Genomic DNA, 21,631 nt, shown 5'->3' with positions numbered 1-21,631 from the left:
AATCCAGTCTTCAATAGCTGAGATCAACCAGGATATGCTAGAGAAACTATGCTGGCATCTGGCCAGATCTGTTGGGTTATTTGTGCTTGGTTTCCTGCACCTTTTTCATAGCTATGAGGCTTTGGAATGTCATTTTATTTTATTTTACTTTTGAGGGGCCACACCCAGCAGTGCTCAGGAGCTTTTCCTGGTTTAATTATTGGGGTGTCGAGGGTACAATGTGGTGCCAAAAATCAAGCCCAATGTATACTTTGTATGCTGTGTGCTCAGCCAGAGTCTTCAGCCGAAGGCTTTGGAATTTTATTCACGCCTCTATGTTCCTGTCTCTAAAACGGAGTGAGTCATAGCTATCTATCGCATAGGATGAGCTCAAAATAAACTTGCAGCAGCCAGGAGCCTGCTAGGCAGAGATAGATGTGCTCAGCAGGGGCCAAGAAATAGTATAGTGGCTGAGGTGTATGCTAGACATGGCCTGAGGTGGGTACATACCCGAACCTCTGAGCATTATTGGGTGCAGCCTCAGAGGACTCAAATACCACCAGTGTGAACCAGGTATCCCCAGCACTGCTAGGCCTGAACAACTTTGCTAAGTCCTTGCATTGAGTGATCAGCCTGATTGACTGAGAATAACTATTGGGGCCACTGGACTTCCTGAGTACAGTTTGGAAGGACTCACCCTCTCCAAAAATAAAAAGGCAGGGACTGGAGAGATAGCATGGAGGTAGAGCATTTGCCCTGCATGCAGAAGGACAGTGGTTCAAATCCCGGCATCCCATATGGTCCCCTGAGCTTACCAGGAGCACTTTCTGAGTGTAAAGCCAGGAGTAACCCCTAAGAGCTGATATGACCCAAAAACCCAATAAAATAAAATAAAATAAATAATAAAAATAAATAAAAAAGGCATGCTCAATAAAGAGGGCACTATTATGATCAGGAACTTGATATTTTGAACTTAAAGTGTCTGGATGGGGCCTGATAACTTGCATATCTGGTAGGTTCCCTGGTAATGTTACTGCTGTTGCTTATCCAGACCCACACTTTGAAAATGAACAAGGTCCTGGATTCCTAGTGTAATACCTTGGATTCTCTGTCTTCCACAGCAGAGACAATGTGTGGGTCCATTCCCAGAGTTCTTAGAGGACAAGGCCAGGTCTGGTCATCTTCCGTGGTCATGGCCAGCAGAGGCTGGCTACTTGGGAGGTCAACTAATTCCCTTCATTGTGCTGAAGCTCTAGCATCAGCCCCTGGGAGTACAAACTTGTTCAGAAACAGGGTTTTTGTAGATGGAATCAAGTTAAGATGGGGTCACTAGCATGGAATTGGTCTAGTTTTACATGTCAGTAGAAGAAGAGATTAGGAGACCAAGACTGAAGCACTTGCTCAGTTGCACAACTGGGAAGGTCTGCACACCAGCCAAAGTGAGGAAGGCAAGGAGCCTGCCATTATGAGCACAAGGGAACATAGTGTGAGCACTGTGGGTTTCAGACCTTTAGCTGTCAGAACCACAAGAGAGCTCAGTCTTTTTTTTTTTTTTTTTTTGGTTCTTCGGGTCACACCCGTTTGATGCTCAGGGGTTACTCCTGGCTAAGCGCTCAGAAATTGCCCCTGGCTTGGGGGGACCTTATGGGACGCTGGGGATTGAACCGCAATCCTTCCTTGGCTAGCGCTTGCAAGGCAGACACCTTACCTCTAGCGCCACCTCGCCGGCCCCCAGTCTTATTTTTTAAGCTACTGGCCTTGTTGTCCTTCATTGCAGCAACCCTAGGAAATACACTTAGCATCTTTTGGGGGGGGGGGTTGGGCCACACCCAGTGATGTTCAGGAGTTACTCCTGGCTATGCGCTCAGAAATTGCTTTTGGCTCAGGGGACCATATGGGACACCAGGGATCAAACCCAGATCTGTCCTGGGTTGGCTGCATGCAAAGCAAATGCCCTGTCACTGTGCTATAGTTTTGGCCCAGCACTTGGTGTCCTTTTGTAGATACCAGAAACATTAACCTTTTGCAAAATCACTCATTTCTTCATAGGCTGGATATGTCCACTACACCATCCCCATCAAATTTTGGAATGTTCTGTATGTTCTGTATGTTCCATGATTGGACTGAGCAAGTGAGCAAGTGAAGCCAAGCCGTGAACTCTCCCCTGTTGCCTTTTGACCTTCCCACATTCCCTGGGAGTATTTTATTATCCCTTGTATTTTACCTGTCCAACTAAAGAGGAAATATGGCCACTTCCGCAAACAGACATGAACATGATGAGCTGGGAGAGTCTCCTGTACCTGCTTCCCATCAGGGTGTTCTGAGGAGGTTGGGCAGGTGTCAAGGAAGTCAGGCACAGATGTGTGTGTGTGTGTGTATGGGTGGGTGGGTGGGTGGGTAGAGGGGAGTGCATCCATCATTGTTGCCAGGCTGGGGGATCCTTCTCTTGTCTTGATCCCCAGGCCCAGGTGAGGACACATACTTTTCACTTTATTTCAGGCAATGATTAACCTGGTGGTAGTTCCTGTGGCGGTGAGAATAGAATTCAGGGCTCCTGCATCGCAAAGCATGCACTCTATCTAGCCTTTGAGTTATTTCTCCTGTGTTATCTACTTTCTTTTTATGTGGGGTGAGGTGGGACACAACTGGTGCTCAGGGGCCACTCCTGACTCTGATCAGAAGCTGGAAATCAAACCAGAGTTGATTGCATGCCAGTTAATGCCTTAACCCCAGTGCTATCTCTCTCATCCATATTTTCTTTCTTTTTTTTTTTAGTGTCCCTGAATTAAACCCATGGCTTTATTCATGCAAAGCAAGTACCCTACTCTGTACCATATCCTAAGCTCTCATTCCCTTTCTTATACACATTTCAGTAGCCATGCCCTTTCTGAAAGTGGTCCTTTACAGATGGGCTTTAAATTCCTCCTTGAATTATGCTTAAGATCCTCAGCATCTTGCCCCCTTCCACCCCATCTTTCACACACTCCTGCTCTTCAGCTAACTTCTCCAGGACGAACTTCCTTCAGTGCCTCCAGCCTACCTACCCTATCTTTGTCTTCTCTGCTGCAGAGATGAACATGCTGAAAGCATCATCCTTCCTTGCCTACACTCCATGAAACATTCTTGGAGAAGGGAGTGATGGGGGGTTCCTTATGCATTTCAGCTTCCTTCTAACAATCTAGTAAGTACTATTTGCTTTCTCTCGCCTCTTGTGGAACAAGCAGAATATCTTCTACCTCTGTCTCTGGCAGTGTGGGGCACTAGATTTGTGGATCAGAAAAGACCCTCAGTGTGGGCTGGTTCCACGAGGATGGAAGAAACAGGCACAATATGCAAGTATAAGGCAAGTTTGCCTTGCAAACAGCCGATCCAGGACCTAAGGTGGTTGGTTCGAATCCCGGTGTCCCATATGGTCCCCTGTGCCTGCCAGGAGCTATTTCTGAGCAGATAGCCAGGGTAACCCCTGAGCACTGCCGGGTGTGGGCCCCCCCCAAAAAAAAAAACAAAAAAAAAGTTTTTATTATAATAATAATAATTATTCTTATTATTGGCAAGACACAGAGCTTGCTCCTGCCAGGGCTTGCGAGACCTCACATTTTTTTCCTATTTACCTATTGCAATTACCATTCAAATGTTTATCATTATAAATATATTTTATGAATAATTTTTGAGACATAACATTTTATCAGGAATTAAACCTGGGTTGGTCGCGTGCAAGGCAAGTGCACTCTGCTGTACTTAATGTGGCCCCTCAAATATTTATGAACCCGGTGATGGAGAACCGAGTGTACCCACTGCCGCCCTAGGTGAACCAATTGAGGATTCCAAGAGATCAAGGGTAGATTTCACAAGCAGCAAATGGTCCCGATTTAAAACTCTCGGATCCCAGAGCCAAAGTCCGCTCACAACGACTCCACGGCCAAAGTCTACCTAGTAGCTGGCTACTAGGCTCGCAGGGCACCCAGCTGGGTGCGCGTCCCGAGCCAAGGCGCGGGCGGAATGCCAGGTCATGCCATTCGGGCTGCGCGTGCGCAGTGGCGTGAAGCGTCCCCTACAGGCGGCGCGCGGGAAGCGACGACGCGGGCCCGGGACGGCCTCTGCGCCTGCGCACTGGCGGCGGCGGCGGCGGCGGTGGTGGTGCTGCGAGGCGGCAAGCCGGTTCGCTGCGACCATGGCGCAGCCGGGGAAGCTGCTGAAAGAGCAGAAGTACGACCGGCAGCTCAGGTGAGCCGGGGCTCCCGGAGCCTGCGGGGCGGGGCGGGGCGAGCCGGCCGGGCCCCGATGCCGCCCTAGGGCCGAGCTGCAGACAGAGGGCGGCGCGGGCGGGCCTCCCCCGGGCCTCCTGCCGGGCCGGGCCAGGCCGGGCCATCCAGGGCTCCCGGAGCCGCCGCTTGGGGCCCCACGCGCACCCCCAATCTGGGTGCACCCGCCCGCCCGCCACGCGGCGTGCAATGCGGGAGGGCGGGTCCGGAGCACCCCGTCTCTCTTCCCAGCCTTCCTCTACCGTAGAAGCGCAGCTCATTCCTTGTCTCAGAGCCACATTAAAAATGGAATTATTAAACTATTTCAAAAATATTATTTAATCCTTTATTTAAAAATTTAAAATGATTCAACATTTAATAAAATAATACCACAATTATTAAAAGTTAAATCAAAAAGAGTCTCAAGACATTTAACCCAATAAGATGCAAAATATTTCCATTTGCACACAATAGAAAAAAGTTCTTAGAGGTAGCAAACCCCCCCCTTTTTTTTTTTTTTTTGTCAGACTGGAGGAAATCTGACATTTTCCACTTTCATGCATCTGGGTTTGTGTGTGTGTGTGTGTGTGTGTGTGTGAGACCAACCCATGTACCCTGGTTTTGTGTGTGTGTGTGTGTGTGTGTGTGTGTGTGTGTGTCCAACCCATGTACCCTAAGCACCTCCGTGTCCCAGCTTATCTCAAGCAGGGCCTTGATCACTTTCTAAGCTCTTTTCTCTTCCTCCTCTTCCTCTTCCTTTACTTTTTTCTTTTGGTTTTTGAACTACACCCAGTTTTTGAACTACTCCTGGCTCTGTGCTTAGGAATCACTCCTGGTGGTGCTCAGGTAATCAAAAGGGGTGCTGGGGATCGAACTAGGGTCAGCCACAGCCCCTGGCCAGCAAATTTTATACCTGCTGGTACTATCTAGCTGATCTCTACTTAGTTTCTTTTCTGTTTGTTTGTTTTTGGGCCACACCCAGTGATGCTCAGGGGTTACTCCTGGCTATGCACTCAGAAATCGCTCCTGGCTTGGGGGGACCATATGGGACTCCGGGGATTGAACCCAGTTCCATCCTGGGTCAGCTGCATGCAAGGCAAATGCCCTCCCTTTGCGCCACCTCTCTGGCCCCATCTACTTAGTTTCTTCAGTAAGTTAAGGCAGTGGAAATAACAAAAATTCCCTCTTCTCCCCGATTTCCTGCCCTCTTCATCCAAGCCTTGAGCAGTTAGTTTGTGTTAAATGACAGGCAGTTGCCAGTGAGGGCTCCCAGCACCCTATGCGGAGAGCAGCCTAGATAATAGGCATTCAGCTGAGATATGGGGAAACTGAGTCTTGGGGAAGTTAGAAAATAATTTTTGAGTCTTCTGTGTGAGTCAAGATATAAATCCTGGTTTCTGGCTCTTTCAGGAGGGTTCTATCATTTCTTCACAAGTGTCTGCACTCCTGGCAACTTGGGGGGACTATATAGGATGCTGGGGATCAAACTCAGTTCTGGCCCATCAGCTATATTCTTTTGTAAATTCTTGGAGTTCTTTGTGATTTGAATGCATCTATGACAGAGCTGAGGAGGTTATTTCAGGTTACAAAGTGTCTGTGACAAAGGAGTTTTTGCTGAGCCAAATCCATTTAGGGATCAAACATTGGTCCCCCATCTTTTTGCCTTTTTTTTTTTTTTTTTTATCCCAAGGATCAAACCCAATGCCTCATTCTTGTAGTAAATGTTCTCTGCCACTCTGTAACTACTTCTTTCCCCCCAAACTTGATCTTGTTTGATTTTTGGGAGTTAAAGCTCACAGTACTTAGCAGGGGTCTCAAACTCAATTTGCCTGGGGGCCACAGGAGGCAAAGTCGGGGTGATCCTTGAGTGCAAAGTCAGTAGTAAGCTTTGAAAATTGGGGTGTGTGACCCAAACAACTAAAACAAAACAAAACAAAAAAAGATTCCTCTAGGGCAGGGCCACAAAATGTTGTACGGAGGGCGCAAACCCGCAAACGGCCCGCGGGCCGCGAGTTTGAGACCCCTGACTTAGAGACTACTTTGAGCTTTTTGTTTGAAGTTTGCCTCCGGAGGTGTTTGTGGGGGATCTTATAGAGCTGGGATGGTGAATCTGGATCTCCTGATTGCAAAGCATGAGCTTCAGCCCTTCAGCAGCTCCCCGGCCCCAAAAGTTATCTATAATAGAGAGAGTTGGTTTTTAGTGTCAGGTGGAAGCTATGAGAAGCAGTGGCAACAGGTAACAAAGCCCAACTCTCCTTAGGTCAGCAAGAGTGCAGGATTGAATTGTGTTTGACCCCTTTTTTGAACCGTTACTTAGAGATTCTTTAGTGTTGTGTTGGGCTCACCCTCTGACTGCCCAAGCACCCATCTATCAAATTGGCCATTTGTGTGCTTGACTTTTGTAGCGAATTCAACTGGATTTTCCATGTAGTTGACAAGCTCCTCTGTGACCATTTACCCTGGTCCAGGCATTGGGCTCCAGTGGTGAAAACAGGGAATAATAGGGCCCTATGTGGAGCCGAGACTAGGCTAGAGAAAAGGATGTTTAGCAAATAAAAAGCCAGGTGAGGCAGTTAGAGTTGCCTTGCATGTATAAGGCCCTTCATTGGATCCTTAGCATTGGCAGGAGTATGGCAGGGGGGAAGCTGATGTGGAAGATGGTGGGGGTGTGGATCAGGTGCTGGGGAAGAGGCATTAATGTTATCTAAGTTTTTTGGGGGGTGGTTTGGGTCACACCCAGTAGCAATCAGGGACTACTCCTGGCTCTACTCTCAGAAATTGCTCCTGGCAGGCTCAGGGGGTCATATGGGATGCCGGGACCCGAACCACCATCCTTCTGCATGCCAGGCAAACGCTCTACCGCTGTGCTATCTCTCCAGCCTCCCTTATCTAAGTTTTATTGGACATGATATTCTTTTATTTATTTATTTAATTAATTAATTTATTTATTTATTTTTTGGTTTTTGGGCCACTCCCGGCAGTGCTCAGGGGTTACTCCTGGCTGTCTGCTCAGAAATAGCTTCTGGCAGGCATGGGGGACCATATGGGACACCGGGATTCGAACCAACCACCTTTGGTCCTGGATCAGCAGCTTGCAAGGCAAATGCTGCTGTGCTATCTCTCCGGGCCCTGGACATGATATTCTAATGATGTTGGTATCCCTAAACTTCCTGTACTGCAAGAACAGAAATTACTTTATAAGTTTTCTGGATGAAGGTACCATGGCATTAGGTTGGCCTGGGTGCCAGAATAAATATCATGTAGTTTGCTTTGGGGGGGGGTGGCACAACTGGCAGTACTCAGGAGTTACTCCTCACTCTGAGCTCAGATATTTAGTTCTGGTAGGCTTGGGAACCACCTGGCAGTGCTCAGAGGTTACTCTTCACTCTGAGCTCAAAATTTAGTCCTGGCAGGCTTGTGGGATGCTGGGCATTGAACTGCATTGTTACATGCAAGGTAAATAAATACTCTACCCACTTATTTCTCCGGCCCCTGGTTAGTTTTTTTTGTTTTGTTTTGTTTTGTTTTTTTTGCTTGGTTGTTTTTGTGTTTTTGGTTTTTTTGGGGGGGAGGGGTCACATCCAGCATCACTCAGGGGTTACTCCTGGCTCTGCACTCAGTCCCTGAAGGGAATTGTAGAGGGTCAGTGATGAGGCAGGACCATCAGGAAAATGGTATTGTGGGTGATGGAAGCAGCAGGCATGCCTTCAGCAGGGTAGGGGCTTGGCCAACCCTCTCCTCTCGAGATAGCCAGCTTTCTGCTGGGATGGGGGGTGGCTGGTGTAGCCATTATCTTGGCAGTTCAGTTTATTTACATCTCCTTCAGAAAAGAGTGAATTTGTGAAGCTGGCCCAGTTCGAACATGGCAGCTACGTTTGTGGGCATGGTTATAGCTGCCTCATTGGTTATTTTAAAGCAGTGGTCCTCAAACTATGGCCTGCGGGCCACATATTGTATTTGTATCTGTTTTGTTTCTTCATTGCAAAGTAAGATGTATGCAGTGTGCATTAGAATTCGTTCACAGGGCCCAGAGAGATAGCACAGTGGCGTTTGCCTTGCAAGCAGCCGATCCAGGACCAAAGGTGGTTGGTTGGAATCCCGGTGTCCCATATGGTCCCCCGTGCCTGCCAGGAGCTATTTCTGAGCAGACAGCCAGGAGTAACCCCTGAGCACCACTGGGTGTGGTCCCTCCCCCCAAAAAAGAATTAGTTCATACGTTTTGTTTTTACTATAGTCAGACCCTCCAATGGTCTGAGAGACAGTGAACTGGCCCCCTGTTTAAAAAGTTTGAGGACCCCTGTTTTAAAGCATTCCTGTAGCAGTTGATTGGTATGAGGCTTTTTAGATAATAATTCTGTTTTCTGAGGGTTTTTTTTTTCTTGACTTTGGTTCTGGGGGTTATACCGGACTGCATTCAGGAATTACTCTTGGCAGGGCTTAGGGGACTGACCATCTAGGATGCCGAAGATTGAACCTGGGTTGGCCACATGCAAGGCAAGCACCCTACTTCAGCTCCAGTAATCTCATTGTTTTTTTTTTTGTTTTGTTTTTTTTGGGTCACACCCGGCGGTGCTCAGGGGTTACTCCTGGCTGTCTGCTCAGAAATAGCTCCTGGCAGGCACGGGGGACCATATGGGACACCGGGATTCGAACCAACCACCTTTGGTCCTGGATCAGCAGCTTGCAAGGCAAATGCCGCTGTGCTATCTCTCCGGGCCCATCTCATTGTTTTTTTTAAGAAAAATCATTGCTCAATCTATCTTGCATCTGGCACAGTGTTAAAATTTATGCCATGGGGGCCGGTGAGGTGGCGCTAGAGGTAAGGTGTCTGCTTTGCAAGCGCTAGCCAAAGAAGGCCAGCGGTCGGTCGGATCCCCCTGCGTCCCATATGGTCCCCCCAAGCCAGGGGCGATTTCTGAGCGCTTAGCCAGGAGTAACCACTGAGCATCAAACAGGTGTGCCCCCCCCCCCAAATCTATACCATGATCTTAGATATACCAAATCAGTGACATTGAACAGAATAGGCTTTCAGTCCAGAGCACTTTCTTTTTTTTTTTTTTTTTTTTGGTTTTTGATTTTTGGGTCATACCCTGCAGCGCTCAGGGATTACTCCTGGCTCTATGCTCAGAAATTGCTCCTGGCAGGAGGCTCGGGGTACCATATGGGATACTGGGGATCAAACTCAGGTTCATCCTTAACCTCTGTGCCATTACTCCAGTCCCATTATAGATTTATTTATTTATTTATTTATTTATTTATTTATTTATTTATTTATTTATTTTGGATTTTGGGTCACACCCACCAGCAGTCAGGGGTTACTCCTGGCTCTACGCTCAGAAATCGCTCCTGGCAGGCTTGGGGGAACATATAGGATGCTGGGATTCGAACCACTGTCCTTCTACATGCAAGGCAAATACCTTACCTTCATGCTATCTCTCCAGCCCCACAGAGTACTTCTTTAATGATAAGGAGTATATTCAAAGATTTTTCTGATTGTAACTAGCTAACTCAGAAAGAATAATGGACAAGAAGCTGGTTAACTAGTTTTGATTTGATCTCCCTCTAACCATGGCAAGGCATCAACCTGTATGAGTCTTCAGTGACTCAGATATAGAAGCCCCATTAACCCCTCCTGGTATTGTTGTTTCATATTCACCAATTGTTCTATGTAAGAGCCCCTTTTTATTTAATTTGTTTCTTGGACTTTTTTTGTTTGTTTTGTTTTTGAACCACATCCAGTGATGCTTAGGGGTTACTCCTGATTTTGCACTTGAGAATTCTTCCTAGGAGTCTTGGGGAACCATTTGGGATTCTGAGGATCAAACCCTGGTTGGTCACATGCAAGTCAAGTGCCCCATGCTCTACACAATCCCTCCAGCCCCTGTAAGAGAATTTAGTTTAGGGCCCGGAGAGATAGCACAGCGGCGTTTGCCTTGCAAGCAGCTGATCCAGGACCAAAGGTGGTTGGTTCAAATCCCGGTGTCCCATATGGTCCCCCATGCCTGCCAGGAGCTATTTCTGAGCAGACAGCCAGGAGTAACCCCTGAGCACCACCAGGTGTGACCCAAAAAAAAAAAAAAAAAAAAAAAGAGAATTTAGTTTAGTTTAGTTTTGTTTTGGAGGCTTCTTGTTACTGCCTACTTGGGGGTTGCTCCCTGCATTGCTCTTGGGATGACAGATCTGGGAATTGAATTCAGGCCTTGTGCATGCAAACCATGTCCTCAGCCCTTTGAGTTATCTCTTCAGACAGTACAAGAGCACATTAAACGTCAAAGATCTGGCTGGAGAGAGTACAATTGTTTGCTTTGCGTACAGCCTCCTCCAGTTCAAATTCCTGGCATTCATATGGTTCCCCCAAGCACTGCCAAATGTGGCCCAACTCGCTTTCTCCCTACTCCCTCACCCCAGTAAAACTTTAAAAATCAACATCAAATAAGAAAGATTTTTTTGTTTGTTTGTTTTCTTTTTTTGGTTTTAGGGCCAGACCCAGTGATCCTCCGCAATTACTGTGGCAGTGCTAAGGGGACCATCTGGGATGCCAGGAATTGAATCTGGGTTGGCTGCAGATAAGGCTTATGACCTACCTGCTGACCAACCCCAGAAAGAATTAATTTTAAGGGTTAAATTTGTCTCTTGTTTTGCAGGTTGTGGGGTGATCATGGGCAAGAGGCTTTAGAATCTGCTCATGTTTGCCTAATAAATGCAACAGCTACAGGAACTGAAATTCTTAAAAACTTAGTATTACCAGGTAATGTAGTTTTGTGGGTTTTTTTTTTTTCTCACCCTAAGTGTACTTCTTTAGAGTTTGAACTAGAGATACATATTCTTGTTGGACTCTGTTTTGTCTCCTAGGTATTGGTTCATTTACAATTATTGATGGAAATCAAGTCAGCGGAGAAGATGCTGGAAATAAGTAAGTTCTAGTCCTTTCGATTAAGTGCATGTTAGTGGAGGTAGTATACTGTCACAGGGACTGAGAACTTAATCACCTCCTTGATCAGTGACTTGACAGTCAGCTAGAAGTAATTCTCATGTTAGGATTATACTAAGGATGAAGTGATTTATGTAGTTAAAGTGCTAGCAGGATATCTAGCAAATAGGCCATTATTACTGGTTTTTGTTTTTGGTTTTTGGGCCACACCTGGTGATGCTCAGGGGTTACTCCTGGCTATGCGCTCAGAAGTTGTTTCTGGCTTGGGGGACCATATGGGACGCCTGGGGATCGAACCTCGGTCTGTCCTAGGCTAGCGCTGGCAAGGCAGACACCTTACCTCTACCACCACCACACTGGCCCCCATTATTACTGTTTTTATTGCTGTTATTAATGCATAATATTTTGTTGTTAGTATTAATAATCCTATTAATGTTATAATGTTTATAATGTATTTTATTATTTGTGAAATCTGGATCTGTTCTCTGCATTGATTTTCAGGTTTTAGTCTTTGCTTGACAATAATTACATTTTTGCTCACAAGAGTAGAAGGGCTTGGCTGGAGTTCATTCAGTACAGACAGGAGGCCCATGCTTGATCTCTGGCACTGCTTATAGTCTCCTCAGCATCACCAGAAGTCACTTCCAAGCACCTAGCCATCAATAGCCCCTAATTACTGTGAGGTGTAGTCCAAAAAGAAAGGAGAGAGAGGAAGGATGTGCCCAGAGTATATGCTTCGCATGTATGAGACCCTAGGTTCAATCCTTAGCCCTACTACTTTCCCCCTAAAATAATAATAAAAAGTTTCCTTTTATTTATGGCACTTTCTTTATATTGAGGGGAATGGGGCTAAGGTCACATCTGGTGATGGTCAGGTGTTCTTCTTGGTTCTATGCTGAGGAATCACTAACAGAGCTTGGTGATTTGTGGTGTCTTCCTAGCCTACTCCAGGTATAGTTCCCTCTACTACTTTCTCTCAGAGTGATTTCTTAAGGATGGCCCACCCCAAGCACTCTTGGGGATAATCCTGATTTAAAAAGAAAAAAGATTGAACCAGCGAGATAGTTCAAAGGACCAGTATACATGCTTTGCATGTGAAAAGCCCAGGTATGATTCTGACACCACGTGGTTTCCCAAGACCAAACCAAGACTAGCCGCTCAGCACTCCTGAATGTGTCCCTAAAACCAAAAATTCAACAAAAATGCTCTATTTATCATTCTTTAAATATAATCATATTTAGATTTTGAGAGCATGCTTGTATTTGGATTTCAAGTTTTTTCAGGAGCTTGGATTAAGGGTATTCAATATTTATCAGTAAACAATGAATAAACATAAGGAAAATCAGTTTAATTCATATTAAGCTATAATAAATTTTCTTTGGATTATGGTATATAGATTTTTTTTTTACAACAGTCATTTATTTGGTATCTATAAAGCCTTATTGTTGCTTACTTGGTGATTTAGAACAGGATGTGCTAAGAAAAAGTGCTATAAAACTGATTGATCCAGGGCCATGGAGTTAGTTCAGTGTACTGGAGGATTTGCATTGCATGCAGGGGCCCCAGGTTTGATTTCTGGAACTGCATGTTCCCCAACTACTGAGTTAGGAGTCACCTAAACACAGCTGGATATAGCTCAAAAGCCAAAATAATTTAAACAACTGATTCTGGTGAGGTACCATGGAGCATGATGAAGGTGTGATGTGTGGGAAGAAGTCTGAATAAATGGTTACTAGTTCCTTGTAAAAGGCAAGCAGTTCAGCACAGCATTTCCCAGATGTGGCCACCAAAACAATGCTCAGAGGTGGGTCTCAGGAACTGAGGGGTTGCAGGGATTGAACTAGGTTTGCAAGTGTCCTACCTGCTAACTATGCTATTGCTCTGGCTCCAGTCTGTGGTACACTCTTTAGGAAACATTAGTTTCTTTGGTTACAAGTTTTCAACTTTCTTCCTTCAAAGAAGTCTCCTACAATCTAGAATCATAATCTGTCTTACACTATGAATTATACCAGGTATAATAAGTAATCTTGGGGCCGGCGAGGTGGCGCTAGAGGTAAGGTGTCTGCCTTACAAGCGCTAGCCAAGGAAGGACCGCAGTTCGATCCCCCCAGCGTCCCATATGGTCCCCCCAAGCCAGGGGCAATTTCTGAGCGCTTAGCCAGGAGTAACCCTGCGCATCAAACGGGTGTGGCCCCAAACCTCCCCCCAAAAAAGTAATCTTTCCTTCATAGTGAAAGAACTCTCTTTTTTCCCCCCTATTTTAGCTTTTTTCTTCAAAGAAGCAGTATTGGCAAGGTAAGTGATTTATTATAGACCATAGTTGGGTTTTAAACACCTAATGATGTCACTATGTTTTGAGTGCTTGAAAAACTTTGGCTTTATTATTTCTTTTAGTTAAAATATTTAATTTGTGGGGCTAGAGTAATAACACAGTGGTAAAGGCTTTTGCTGACCTAGGTTCAATTCCTGGCATCCATTATGGTACCCTGAACCTGTCAGAAGTAATTTCTGAGTTTATAGTCAGGAGTGATACCTGAGTGACACTGGGTGTGGCCCCAAAACCTCCCCTGGGTGTGTTGGGGCTCTTGCTTCCAGATCCTTCACTCAGCTTTGACTCAAAGCTTTGACTTTAAAATAGCTCAGTATCTCCCTAAGAAAGTTAAATTAGCTTGTTCTTCCTAAGAAAGTTAAATTAGCTCATTCTTCCTGATTTTGTTGTAAATCTCTGTTAGTTTACATTGTATTCTATAATAAAGCCAAATTAATCTTTTTTTTTTTTTTTTTTTTTGGTTTTTGGGTCACACCTGGCAGTGCTCAGGGGTTATTCCTGGCTCCAGGCTCAGAAATTGCTCCTGGCAGGCACAGGGGACCATATGGGGCGCCGGGATTCGAACCGATGACCTCCTGCATGAAAGGCAAACGCCTTACCTCCATGCTATCTCTCCGGCCCCCCCAAATTAATCTTGGATAATGTTCAAGTACATTTTTTTTTGTTGTTGTTTTTGTTTTTGGGCCACACCCGACGTTGCTCAGGGGTTACTCCTGGCTGTCTGCTCAGAAATAGCTCCTGGCAGGCACGGTGGACCATATGGGACACCGGGATTCGAACCAACCACCTTCGGTCCTGGATCAGCTGCTTGCAAGACAAATGCCGCTGTGCTATCTCTCCGGGCCCTCAAGTACAGTTTTAAGTATTCCTGTTATTAAAATGTTTTTTGTTCTGTTTTGTTTTGGGGCCAAACCCAGTGATGCTCAGGGGTTACTCCTGGCGATGTGCTCAGAAATTGCTCCTGGCTTGGGAGACCATATGAGACACTGGGGGGATTGAACTGCAGTTCGTCCTAGGTTAGCACGTGCAAGGCAAATGCCCTACCACTTACCCCACCGCTCTGGCCCCTGTTATTAAAATTTTAAGTTAGCTAGAATATCCTTTATTTTTGTATTTCATACTAGAACTTATACAAAGCTTTATTAGTCAGTCAGCTTAGTATAATATTTGGAATGAAAATGACTGATGCTTAATGAATCATCTTTTTAAAAATTGACTCAGTGTAAACAACAAAATGATTTGTAATTGAATTTCAGGTACACATTGTTCCATTACCAATCCCTTCACCAATGTCCACTTTCTTCCACCAGTGTTCCATTTTCCCATTTTCTTCTTACCCACCTAGGATTCGCCTTTCTTGAATTAGAGCAGTGCTTCTCAAATAGTGGGGTGCGCCCCCTAGGGGGGATGCGAGGCTCAGTTAAGGGGGGGCACGTTTGACCTCGGCAAACACTGTCATAACAAGCTAAACCCTGTCTTTTTTTTTTTTTTTTTTTTTTTTTTTTTGGTTTTTGGGCCATACCCAGCGGTGCTCAGGGGTTACTCCTGGCTGTCTGCTCAGAAATAGCTCCTGGCAGGCACGGGGGACCATATGGGACACCGGGATTCGAACCAACCACCTTTGGTCCTGGATCGGCTGCTTGCAAGGCAAACGCCGCTGTGCTATCTCTCCGGGCCCTAAGCCCTGTCTTTTATGTCTCTGTATGTCTCTGGAGCTGAGAGTTGCTGTGTCCTGCTTCAAACCCCGCTTTGAAAAGCTATGCATTGCAAAACGTGCTCATTGTAATCCAGACATCGCCTCTGATTAAAAAAATCAGTTCAGATTATTTTATATATTTTTATTTTGCAGGTTAAAGTTTTTTTTAATAAAGATACTATTTACAGTCGCGCGGGGGGTGGGGCGCAAAAATGTTTTCTTCTTCCTTGGGGGCATGACGGAAAATGATTGAGAAGTACTGAATTAGAGTGAAGACATGGGAATCTAAAGTAGATCTGAACTTGATCCAGAACATCCCTGTCTGCCACCCATGGTATTCTGATCATTTGCCTGATCAGAGAAGCAGAGTGTGAATAATATCGGTAATGGAGAGAACTCTGAATAATTGTGGTTTAGTTATTTAAAATAGTCTTTGAATTTCAGTTTAATTGCTATGGAGAACAGAATTGTCATACCTGAATTTAAGATTAGGCGTTTTATAGTGTATTTGCCTGGACTGTTCATGGATAGTTTGTATTTTAACTTTTTAATTTTTTTTTTTTTGTGGTTTTTGGGTCACACCCAGCAGTGCTCAGGGGTTACTCCTGGCTCCATGCTCAGAAATTGCTCCTGGCAGGCACGGGGGACCATATGGGACGCTGGGATTCGAACCGATGACCTCTTGCATGAAAGGCAAATGCCTTACCTCCATGCTATCTCTCCAGCGCCTAACTTTTTAATTTTAATTTTAACTTTTCTTCTAATTGAAGTCCAATGTTTTGTTTTTATAAAGAACCGAGCTCAAGCTGCCATGGAATTCTTACAAGAATTAAATAATGATGTCTCTGGAAGTTTCGTGGAAGAGGTATATAAGTGTGCACATTTTATTCCTGTACAGAAATGTAATTGTTTTAGTAGCTCACAGCCTAAGGAATCTGAATTTATTTTTTTCCTTTTATTTAAACACATTTAAGCAGTCAGAATCAGATTGCGAAATTTGAATTTTTTTTTAAACTTTTTTTGTTTGTTTGTTTGGGCCACACCCGTTTGATGCTCAGGGCTAAGCGCTCAGAAATTGCCTCTGACTTGAGGGGACCATATGGGACGAACCGCCATCCTTCCTTAGCTTTTGCAAGGCAAACACCTTACCTCTAGCGCCACCTCACCAGCCCCGGAATTTGAATTTTTGAAGATGTTTAGTTGAGAGTTGAATTACTTTTAACATTGGAGTCTTGGGACCAGCGAGATAGCATGGAGATAAGGTGTTTGCCTTGCATGCAGAAGGTCATTGGTTTGAATCCCGGCATCCCATATGGTCCCCGGGCCTGCCAGGAGCGATTTCTGAGCGTGGAGCCAGGAGTAACCCCTGAGTGCTTCCAGGTGTGACCCCAAAACAAAAAACAAACAAAAAAAACATTGGAGTCTTGCATGGTGCTTCATTTGTTCTAGAATTGCTCAACTTTCTGACATATCTAATCTGATTGTGAATTTTTTGGGGGATTTTTTTTTCTTCTATTTAGAATCCAGAAAACATCCTAGACAATGATCCTTCATTTTTCTGTAAATTTACCATTGTGGTTGCAACTCAGCTTCCGGAAAGGTAAATTTTTATGTTAATATGTTATTTTAGTTTCTTGTTAGAATTGCATAGGTTTCTTCTCTTTACAGTCTCTAGATTTTAAAATGATTATAACTGTAGAAACCTTTACATGAAAGCACTTATCTCCAGCATTAAAAAGATAGAAGCAATGTGGGAGGTACTCTGGCAATAATGATGGAGAGAAGTTGACACTGATAGTAGTTCTGTGTGTCTGAAACTCAACTATGAATATCTTGATAAATCACAGTACCTTCAAAGAAAGATTTAAATTAAAGAGACCAAAAAGTAGTTTGTTTTGACACTCCTTATATAAATAAGCCTCAACTGGTAACTATTGATATTATGTTTAAAAAAAAGATAGGGCAGAGAAAAATACTTCTATGTGAAGCATTTTTGAATATGCTTATTAGGTCAGTTAAATTGAACTTTGTCTCTTAGTGAAAGAAACTAAAGTTAGAATAATAGAGAGCTCTTCAGGGTGTGTATAAGATTTTGTAAATATTTTCTCTGTTATGTAGATTTCTGGGAAGTATCTTTTTTGGTGGGTGAGGGAAGGACATACCTGACAGTACTCAGGGGTTACTTCTGGCTCTGCCCTTAGGTATCACTCCTGGTGGTAAACATGGGGGACCATATGGGATGCCAGGATCGAACCCTGCATGCAAGGCATGCAGGCAAACATCCTACCTGAGGTGCTGTGCTATCACTTTGGCTCCTAGGAAATGTCTTTTTTTGGGGTGTGCGTGTGAGGGCAGCCACTGTGGCTGTTTCTATCACCATCTAAGGTGCTAGGGTGGGGTCCCTGCAGTGCTGGGAGTTGAACCTAAGGCCTTATAAAGCCTTGAATATCCAGCAGTTGGATTATCACCTTGACCCAGGAAGTCCTTTTAGTCCTTTTAGTACCATTCTTCTAGAAAGAATGAGACTTTTATATTCCACTATCCAAAAGATACTTTCTCAGAAACTGCAACTTTGTGGTTCTCCCCACCTTTCTTTTCTTGATACTCTTTTTTTTTTTGTTTTGTTTTTTTTTGGGGGGTCATACCCAGCAGTGCTCAGGGGCTACTCTTGGCTCTACACTCAGAAATCGCCCCCGGCAGGCTCTGGGGACCTTATGGGATGCTGGGATTCGAGCCTCTGTCCTTTTGCATGCAAGACAAACGCCCTACTGCTGTGCTATCTCTCTGGCCCCATCTCTTCTTGATATCTTATTGTGATATGGGGGTGCTTATTATACAGAAGGGTTAAATTAGTTTAGTTTTGGTGCTTGTTCACATGTTCACTGGAGGTTGTACTTGGTAGTAGTGATGCTCACATGTACTCATTGCCTGGGGAGGCATCCCACCTCTAGTCCTGGCACTTGCACATCTTCTTAGTTGTGTTTGTTGGGGGTCACATCCTTTAAATGTTAGTGCTCAAAGATCTGGCTGTTGGGCAGCTGGAAATCAATCGTAGTGCTGAGAAGCACAGACAGCAGAGTTTAAGGATTGTGCTCCAGTGCATGTCAATGACCCCAGGGCTGGAACTCATGACCTCACACTTAAAGGCAAGTGCTTTAGCTGAGCCATCTCCTGGCCCTCCCACCCCACCCCCATTCTTGTTATTGCTTTTCAGTATATTCTTGTCCTGCTTATATAAATCCAGTAGACATATATTTGCATTATTTAGTATGCAGCTTGCTTTATTTTAAGGCATTTTCAGGCTTCCCTTGCATTATAAATAATGTGACAAGTGAGCAACTTGTCTTTATTTTAAGGCATTTTCATGCTTGGCATATCTCCATTTGCTGATGTTCTTACTTTGTTATTTTCTTTTACAGTACATTGCTGCAGTTAGCAGATGTCCTCTGGAACTCTCAAATTCCTCTTTTGATCTGTAGGACATATGGACTAGTTGGTTATATGAGGATCATTATAAAGGAACATCCAGGTAAAATTGTGACTATGGGGCTGACAAATGGTAATTTTAACTACAAAAAAAAGTTAACTTTTTTTTAACTACTTTAAAACTACAGTTTTGGAAATGTGGACATTTTGGAAAGTCAACTTTAAGTTACAAAGTAAATTTTTAGTAAACTTAAAAATAGCTCCAGGTTCAGAGTGGCATTCAGAATCAGTAGACTATTTTTAAATTAAACTTAGCTTGAAAGAAGGTCTAAAACAAGAAATACAAGTATAACTTCCTAATTTTATGAGGAGGCCTACCAGCTGTGTTCTTTTATTTATTTGCTTATTTATTTATCCTCCAAAACCACATAGTTCCCAAGCAGCTGCTTGAGACGGTTGAGAAATCCACTTGCAGAGGCCACCCCACTTTACTTCTTTTTTTTTTTTTTTTTTTTTTTTTTTTTTGGTTTTTGGGCCACACCCGACGTTGCTCAGGGGTTACTCCTGGCTGTCTGCTCAGAAATAGCTCCTGGCAGGCACGGGGGACCATATGGGACACCGGGATTCGAACCAACCACCTTTGGTCCTGGATCGGCTGCTTGCAAGGCAAACGCCGCTGTGCTATCTCTCCGGGCCCACCCCACTTTACTTCTAATCTTTTATTCTTTTTTCTTACAGGTCTTAGGTTTTCCTTTGCTCAGGTATAGTTCCACACAAGGCATTTCCTTAACTATGAACATTTCTATGGAAATGGTGCAATCAAGATAGCAGAGTTATTAAAGAGACAGACTTGCATGAATTCAGCATTAGTACTAGCTCTTTACTTACAAAATTTGGGAAGGGGTTTGGGTTACACCCGGCATCGCTTAGGGGTTAACCCCTGGCTCTACACTCAGAAATCGCTCCTGGCAAGTTTGTGGGACCATATGGGATGCCGGGATTCGAACCACTTTCTTCTGCATACAAGGCAAACACCTTACCTCTATGCTATCTCTCCAGCAGCCCTTACTTAACAAAATTTTAATCTTAAATTGGCGTAGAAGTTTTAGGTGGAAAGACTTACCAAGGATTGCTCAGGAGGCTCCTGTAGCCACTCCTTGTGATACTCAGCCCAGTTGTCTGACTGGATAGTTTAGTGCTTGAGCTTGGGAATGTTGTAGAGGTTTGGTCCAGTGGTGCTGAAGGCCACTAGTGTTGTGTGGTGGTGATGGGGTATGGGGGTGGGTAGTGGCTAAAATTTGAGTCATGTGTTCTAGCCCTTTGATCTTTTTTTCCTCTGGCTTAAATATAAAAATTTCAGTCAATATCTTTGTGCTATTTGGACCTAGGTACTTTGCTACCTCAGTTTATAACCATTGGCTTTGGTAGCTTTATGGTGTCATCTTTTGGGGAAGATACGGTGCATTTTGTAAGGTAAGCTTCTGGCTAGTGATGTTGCACCAATTAAGAGATGTAAGTGGAAGAGTGAAATGGTGAAATTTTAAATGAGTTACTCTAAAGATGGATAGAGAATGAATGAATTTGAAGGAGCAAAGAGTGCAGGCAAAGGTTGCAGTTAGGAGGTTACTAGAGGTCTATATGAGAAAGAGTGTGTGCGCCTCTGACCTAAGCTAGATTTTTTAAGAAGAGGAGATGGGGAGGGGATGCAGTATTACAATGAATAGGATTCTCACCTTGCATGGTAGGCCCAGGTTGGATCCCTGGCATCCCATATGGTCTCCCATGTCCTACCAGATGCGATACCTGAGTGCAGAGCCAGGAGGAAGTCCTGAGTGCAGTGGGGTATGGCCCAAAAACAAACAAACAAAAAAAACTGCCAAGAATAGTGTAGTGGGGGGGGGGTGTGGAGAGATAGCACAGCGGTAAGGCGTTTGCCTTAGATGCAGAAGGACGGTGGTTCAAATCCCGGCATCCCATATAGTCCCCCGAGTTTGCCAGGAGCGATTTCTGAGCATAGAGCCGGGAGTAACCCCTGAGCACTGCTGGGTATGGACCCCCCCCCCAAAAAAAAAAAAAGAATAGTGTGGTGGGAATAGATGCTAATGAAGGTTATTTTGACCTGTGTACCATCCTTCATGTGATTACATCAAATGTTTTCAAAGTCATAAGAAATGCCTTAACAATTAGATTAAATGCTTTTTAGGAACCGGAGTGGTAGCACAGCGTGGTAGGGCGCTTGCCTTGCACAAGGCAGCTGACCCAGGACAGCCTCAGTTTGATTCCCGGCGTCCCATATGGTCCCTCAAGCCAGGAGCGATTTCTGATTGCATAGCCAAGAGTAACCTAATCCCTGAGCGTCACTGGGTCTGGCCTAAAAACAAAAACAAAATAAAATGCTTTTCACAAAAATAGGTTGTTGGAGAGATTAAATTACTTAGCTAAGGTCATACAGCAAAAAAGTGACTTAAATTTGTTTGTTTGTTTGTGGGGAGGGTTTGGGTAACACCCGGCAGCGCTCAGGGGTTACTCCTGGCTCTACGCTCAGAAATCGCCCCTGGCAGACATGGGGAACCATATGGGATGTGTCCTTCTGCATGCAAAAAAGTGACTAAATTTGGCCCAGTGTTTTTTGTTTGTATTTTTTTTTGTTTTTGTTTTTGTTTTTGTTTTTGTTTTTGTTTTTGGGTCACACCCGGCGGTGCTCAGGGGTTACTCCTGGCTGTCTGCTCAGAAATAGCTCCTGGCAGGCACGGAGGACCATATGGGACACCAGGATTCGAACCAACCACCTTTGGTCCTGGATCGGCTGCTTGCAAGGCAAACGCTGCTATCTCTCCGGGCTCATTTCGTTTGTATTTTTTGCTTTTTTGGGCCATACTCAGTGATGCTCAGGGGTTACTCCTGGCTATGTACTCAGAAATCACTCCTGGCTTGGGGGACCATATGGGATGTGGGGGATCAAACCATGGTCTGTCCTAGGTTAACGTAATTAATTGCCTTACTGCTTGCACTACCTCTTGCCCCCGGCC

General features: G+C 44.6%; 1 protein-coding gene across 1 annotated transcript in view; it reads left to right on the top strand.

The window, feature by feature from the left end:
• The first annotated feature begins 4,112 nt into the window (after nt 1–4,112).
• NAE1 (NEDD8 activating enzyme E1 subunit 1) overlaps nt 4,113–21,631 on the top strand; it is a 41,848-nt gene continuing 24,329 nt past the window's right edge. Inside the window, exons 1-7 of the mRNA XM_049786398.1 lie at nt 4,113–4,203; nt 10,865–10,968; nt 11,073–11,133; nt 13,416–13,446; nt 15,970–16,041; nt 16,697–16,776; nt 18,596–18,705. Of these exons, the coding sequence (XP_049642355.1) occupies nt 4,151–4,203; nt 10,865–10,968; nt 11,073–11,133; nt 13,416–13,446; nt 15,970–16,041; nt 16,697–16,776; nt 18,596–18,705 (511 nt within the window). The 5' untranslated portion in view covers nt 4,113–4,150. The remainder of the gene's footprint in view (nt 4,204–10,864; nt 10,969–11,072; nt 11,134–13,415; nt 13,447–15,969; nt 16,042–16,696; nt 16,777–18,595; nt 18,706–21,631) is intronic.

This window comes from Suncus etruscus, chromosome 14, assembly GCF_024139225.1.
Source record: "Suncus etruscus isolate mSunEtr1 chromosome 14, mSunEtr1.pri.cur, whole genome shotgun sequence".
In the NCBI taxonomy this organism is placed as follows: domain Eukaryota; kingdom Metazoa; phylum Chordata; class Mammalia; order Eulipotyphla; family Soricidae; genus Suncus; species Suncus etruscus.
Note: the sequence above shows the minus strand (reverse complement) of the source record. Positions and strands in the feature narration are given on the sequence as shown.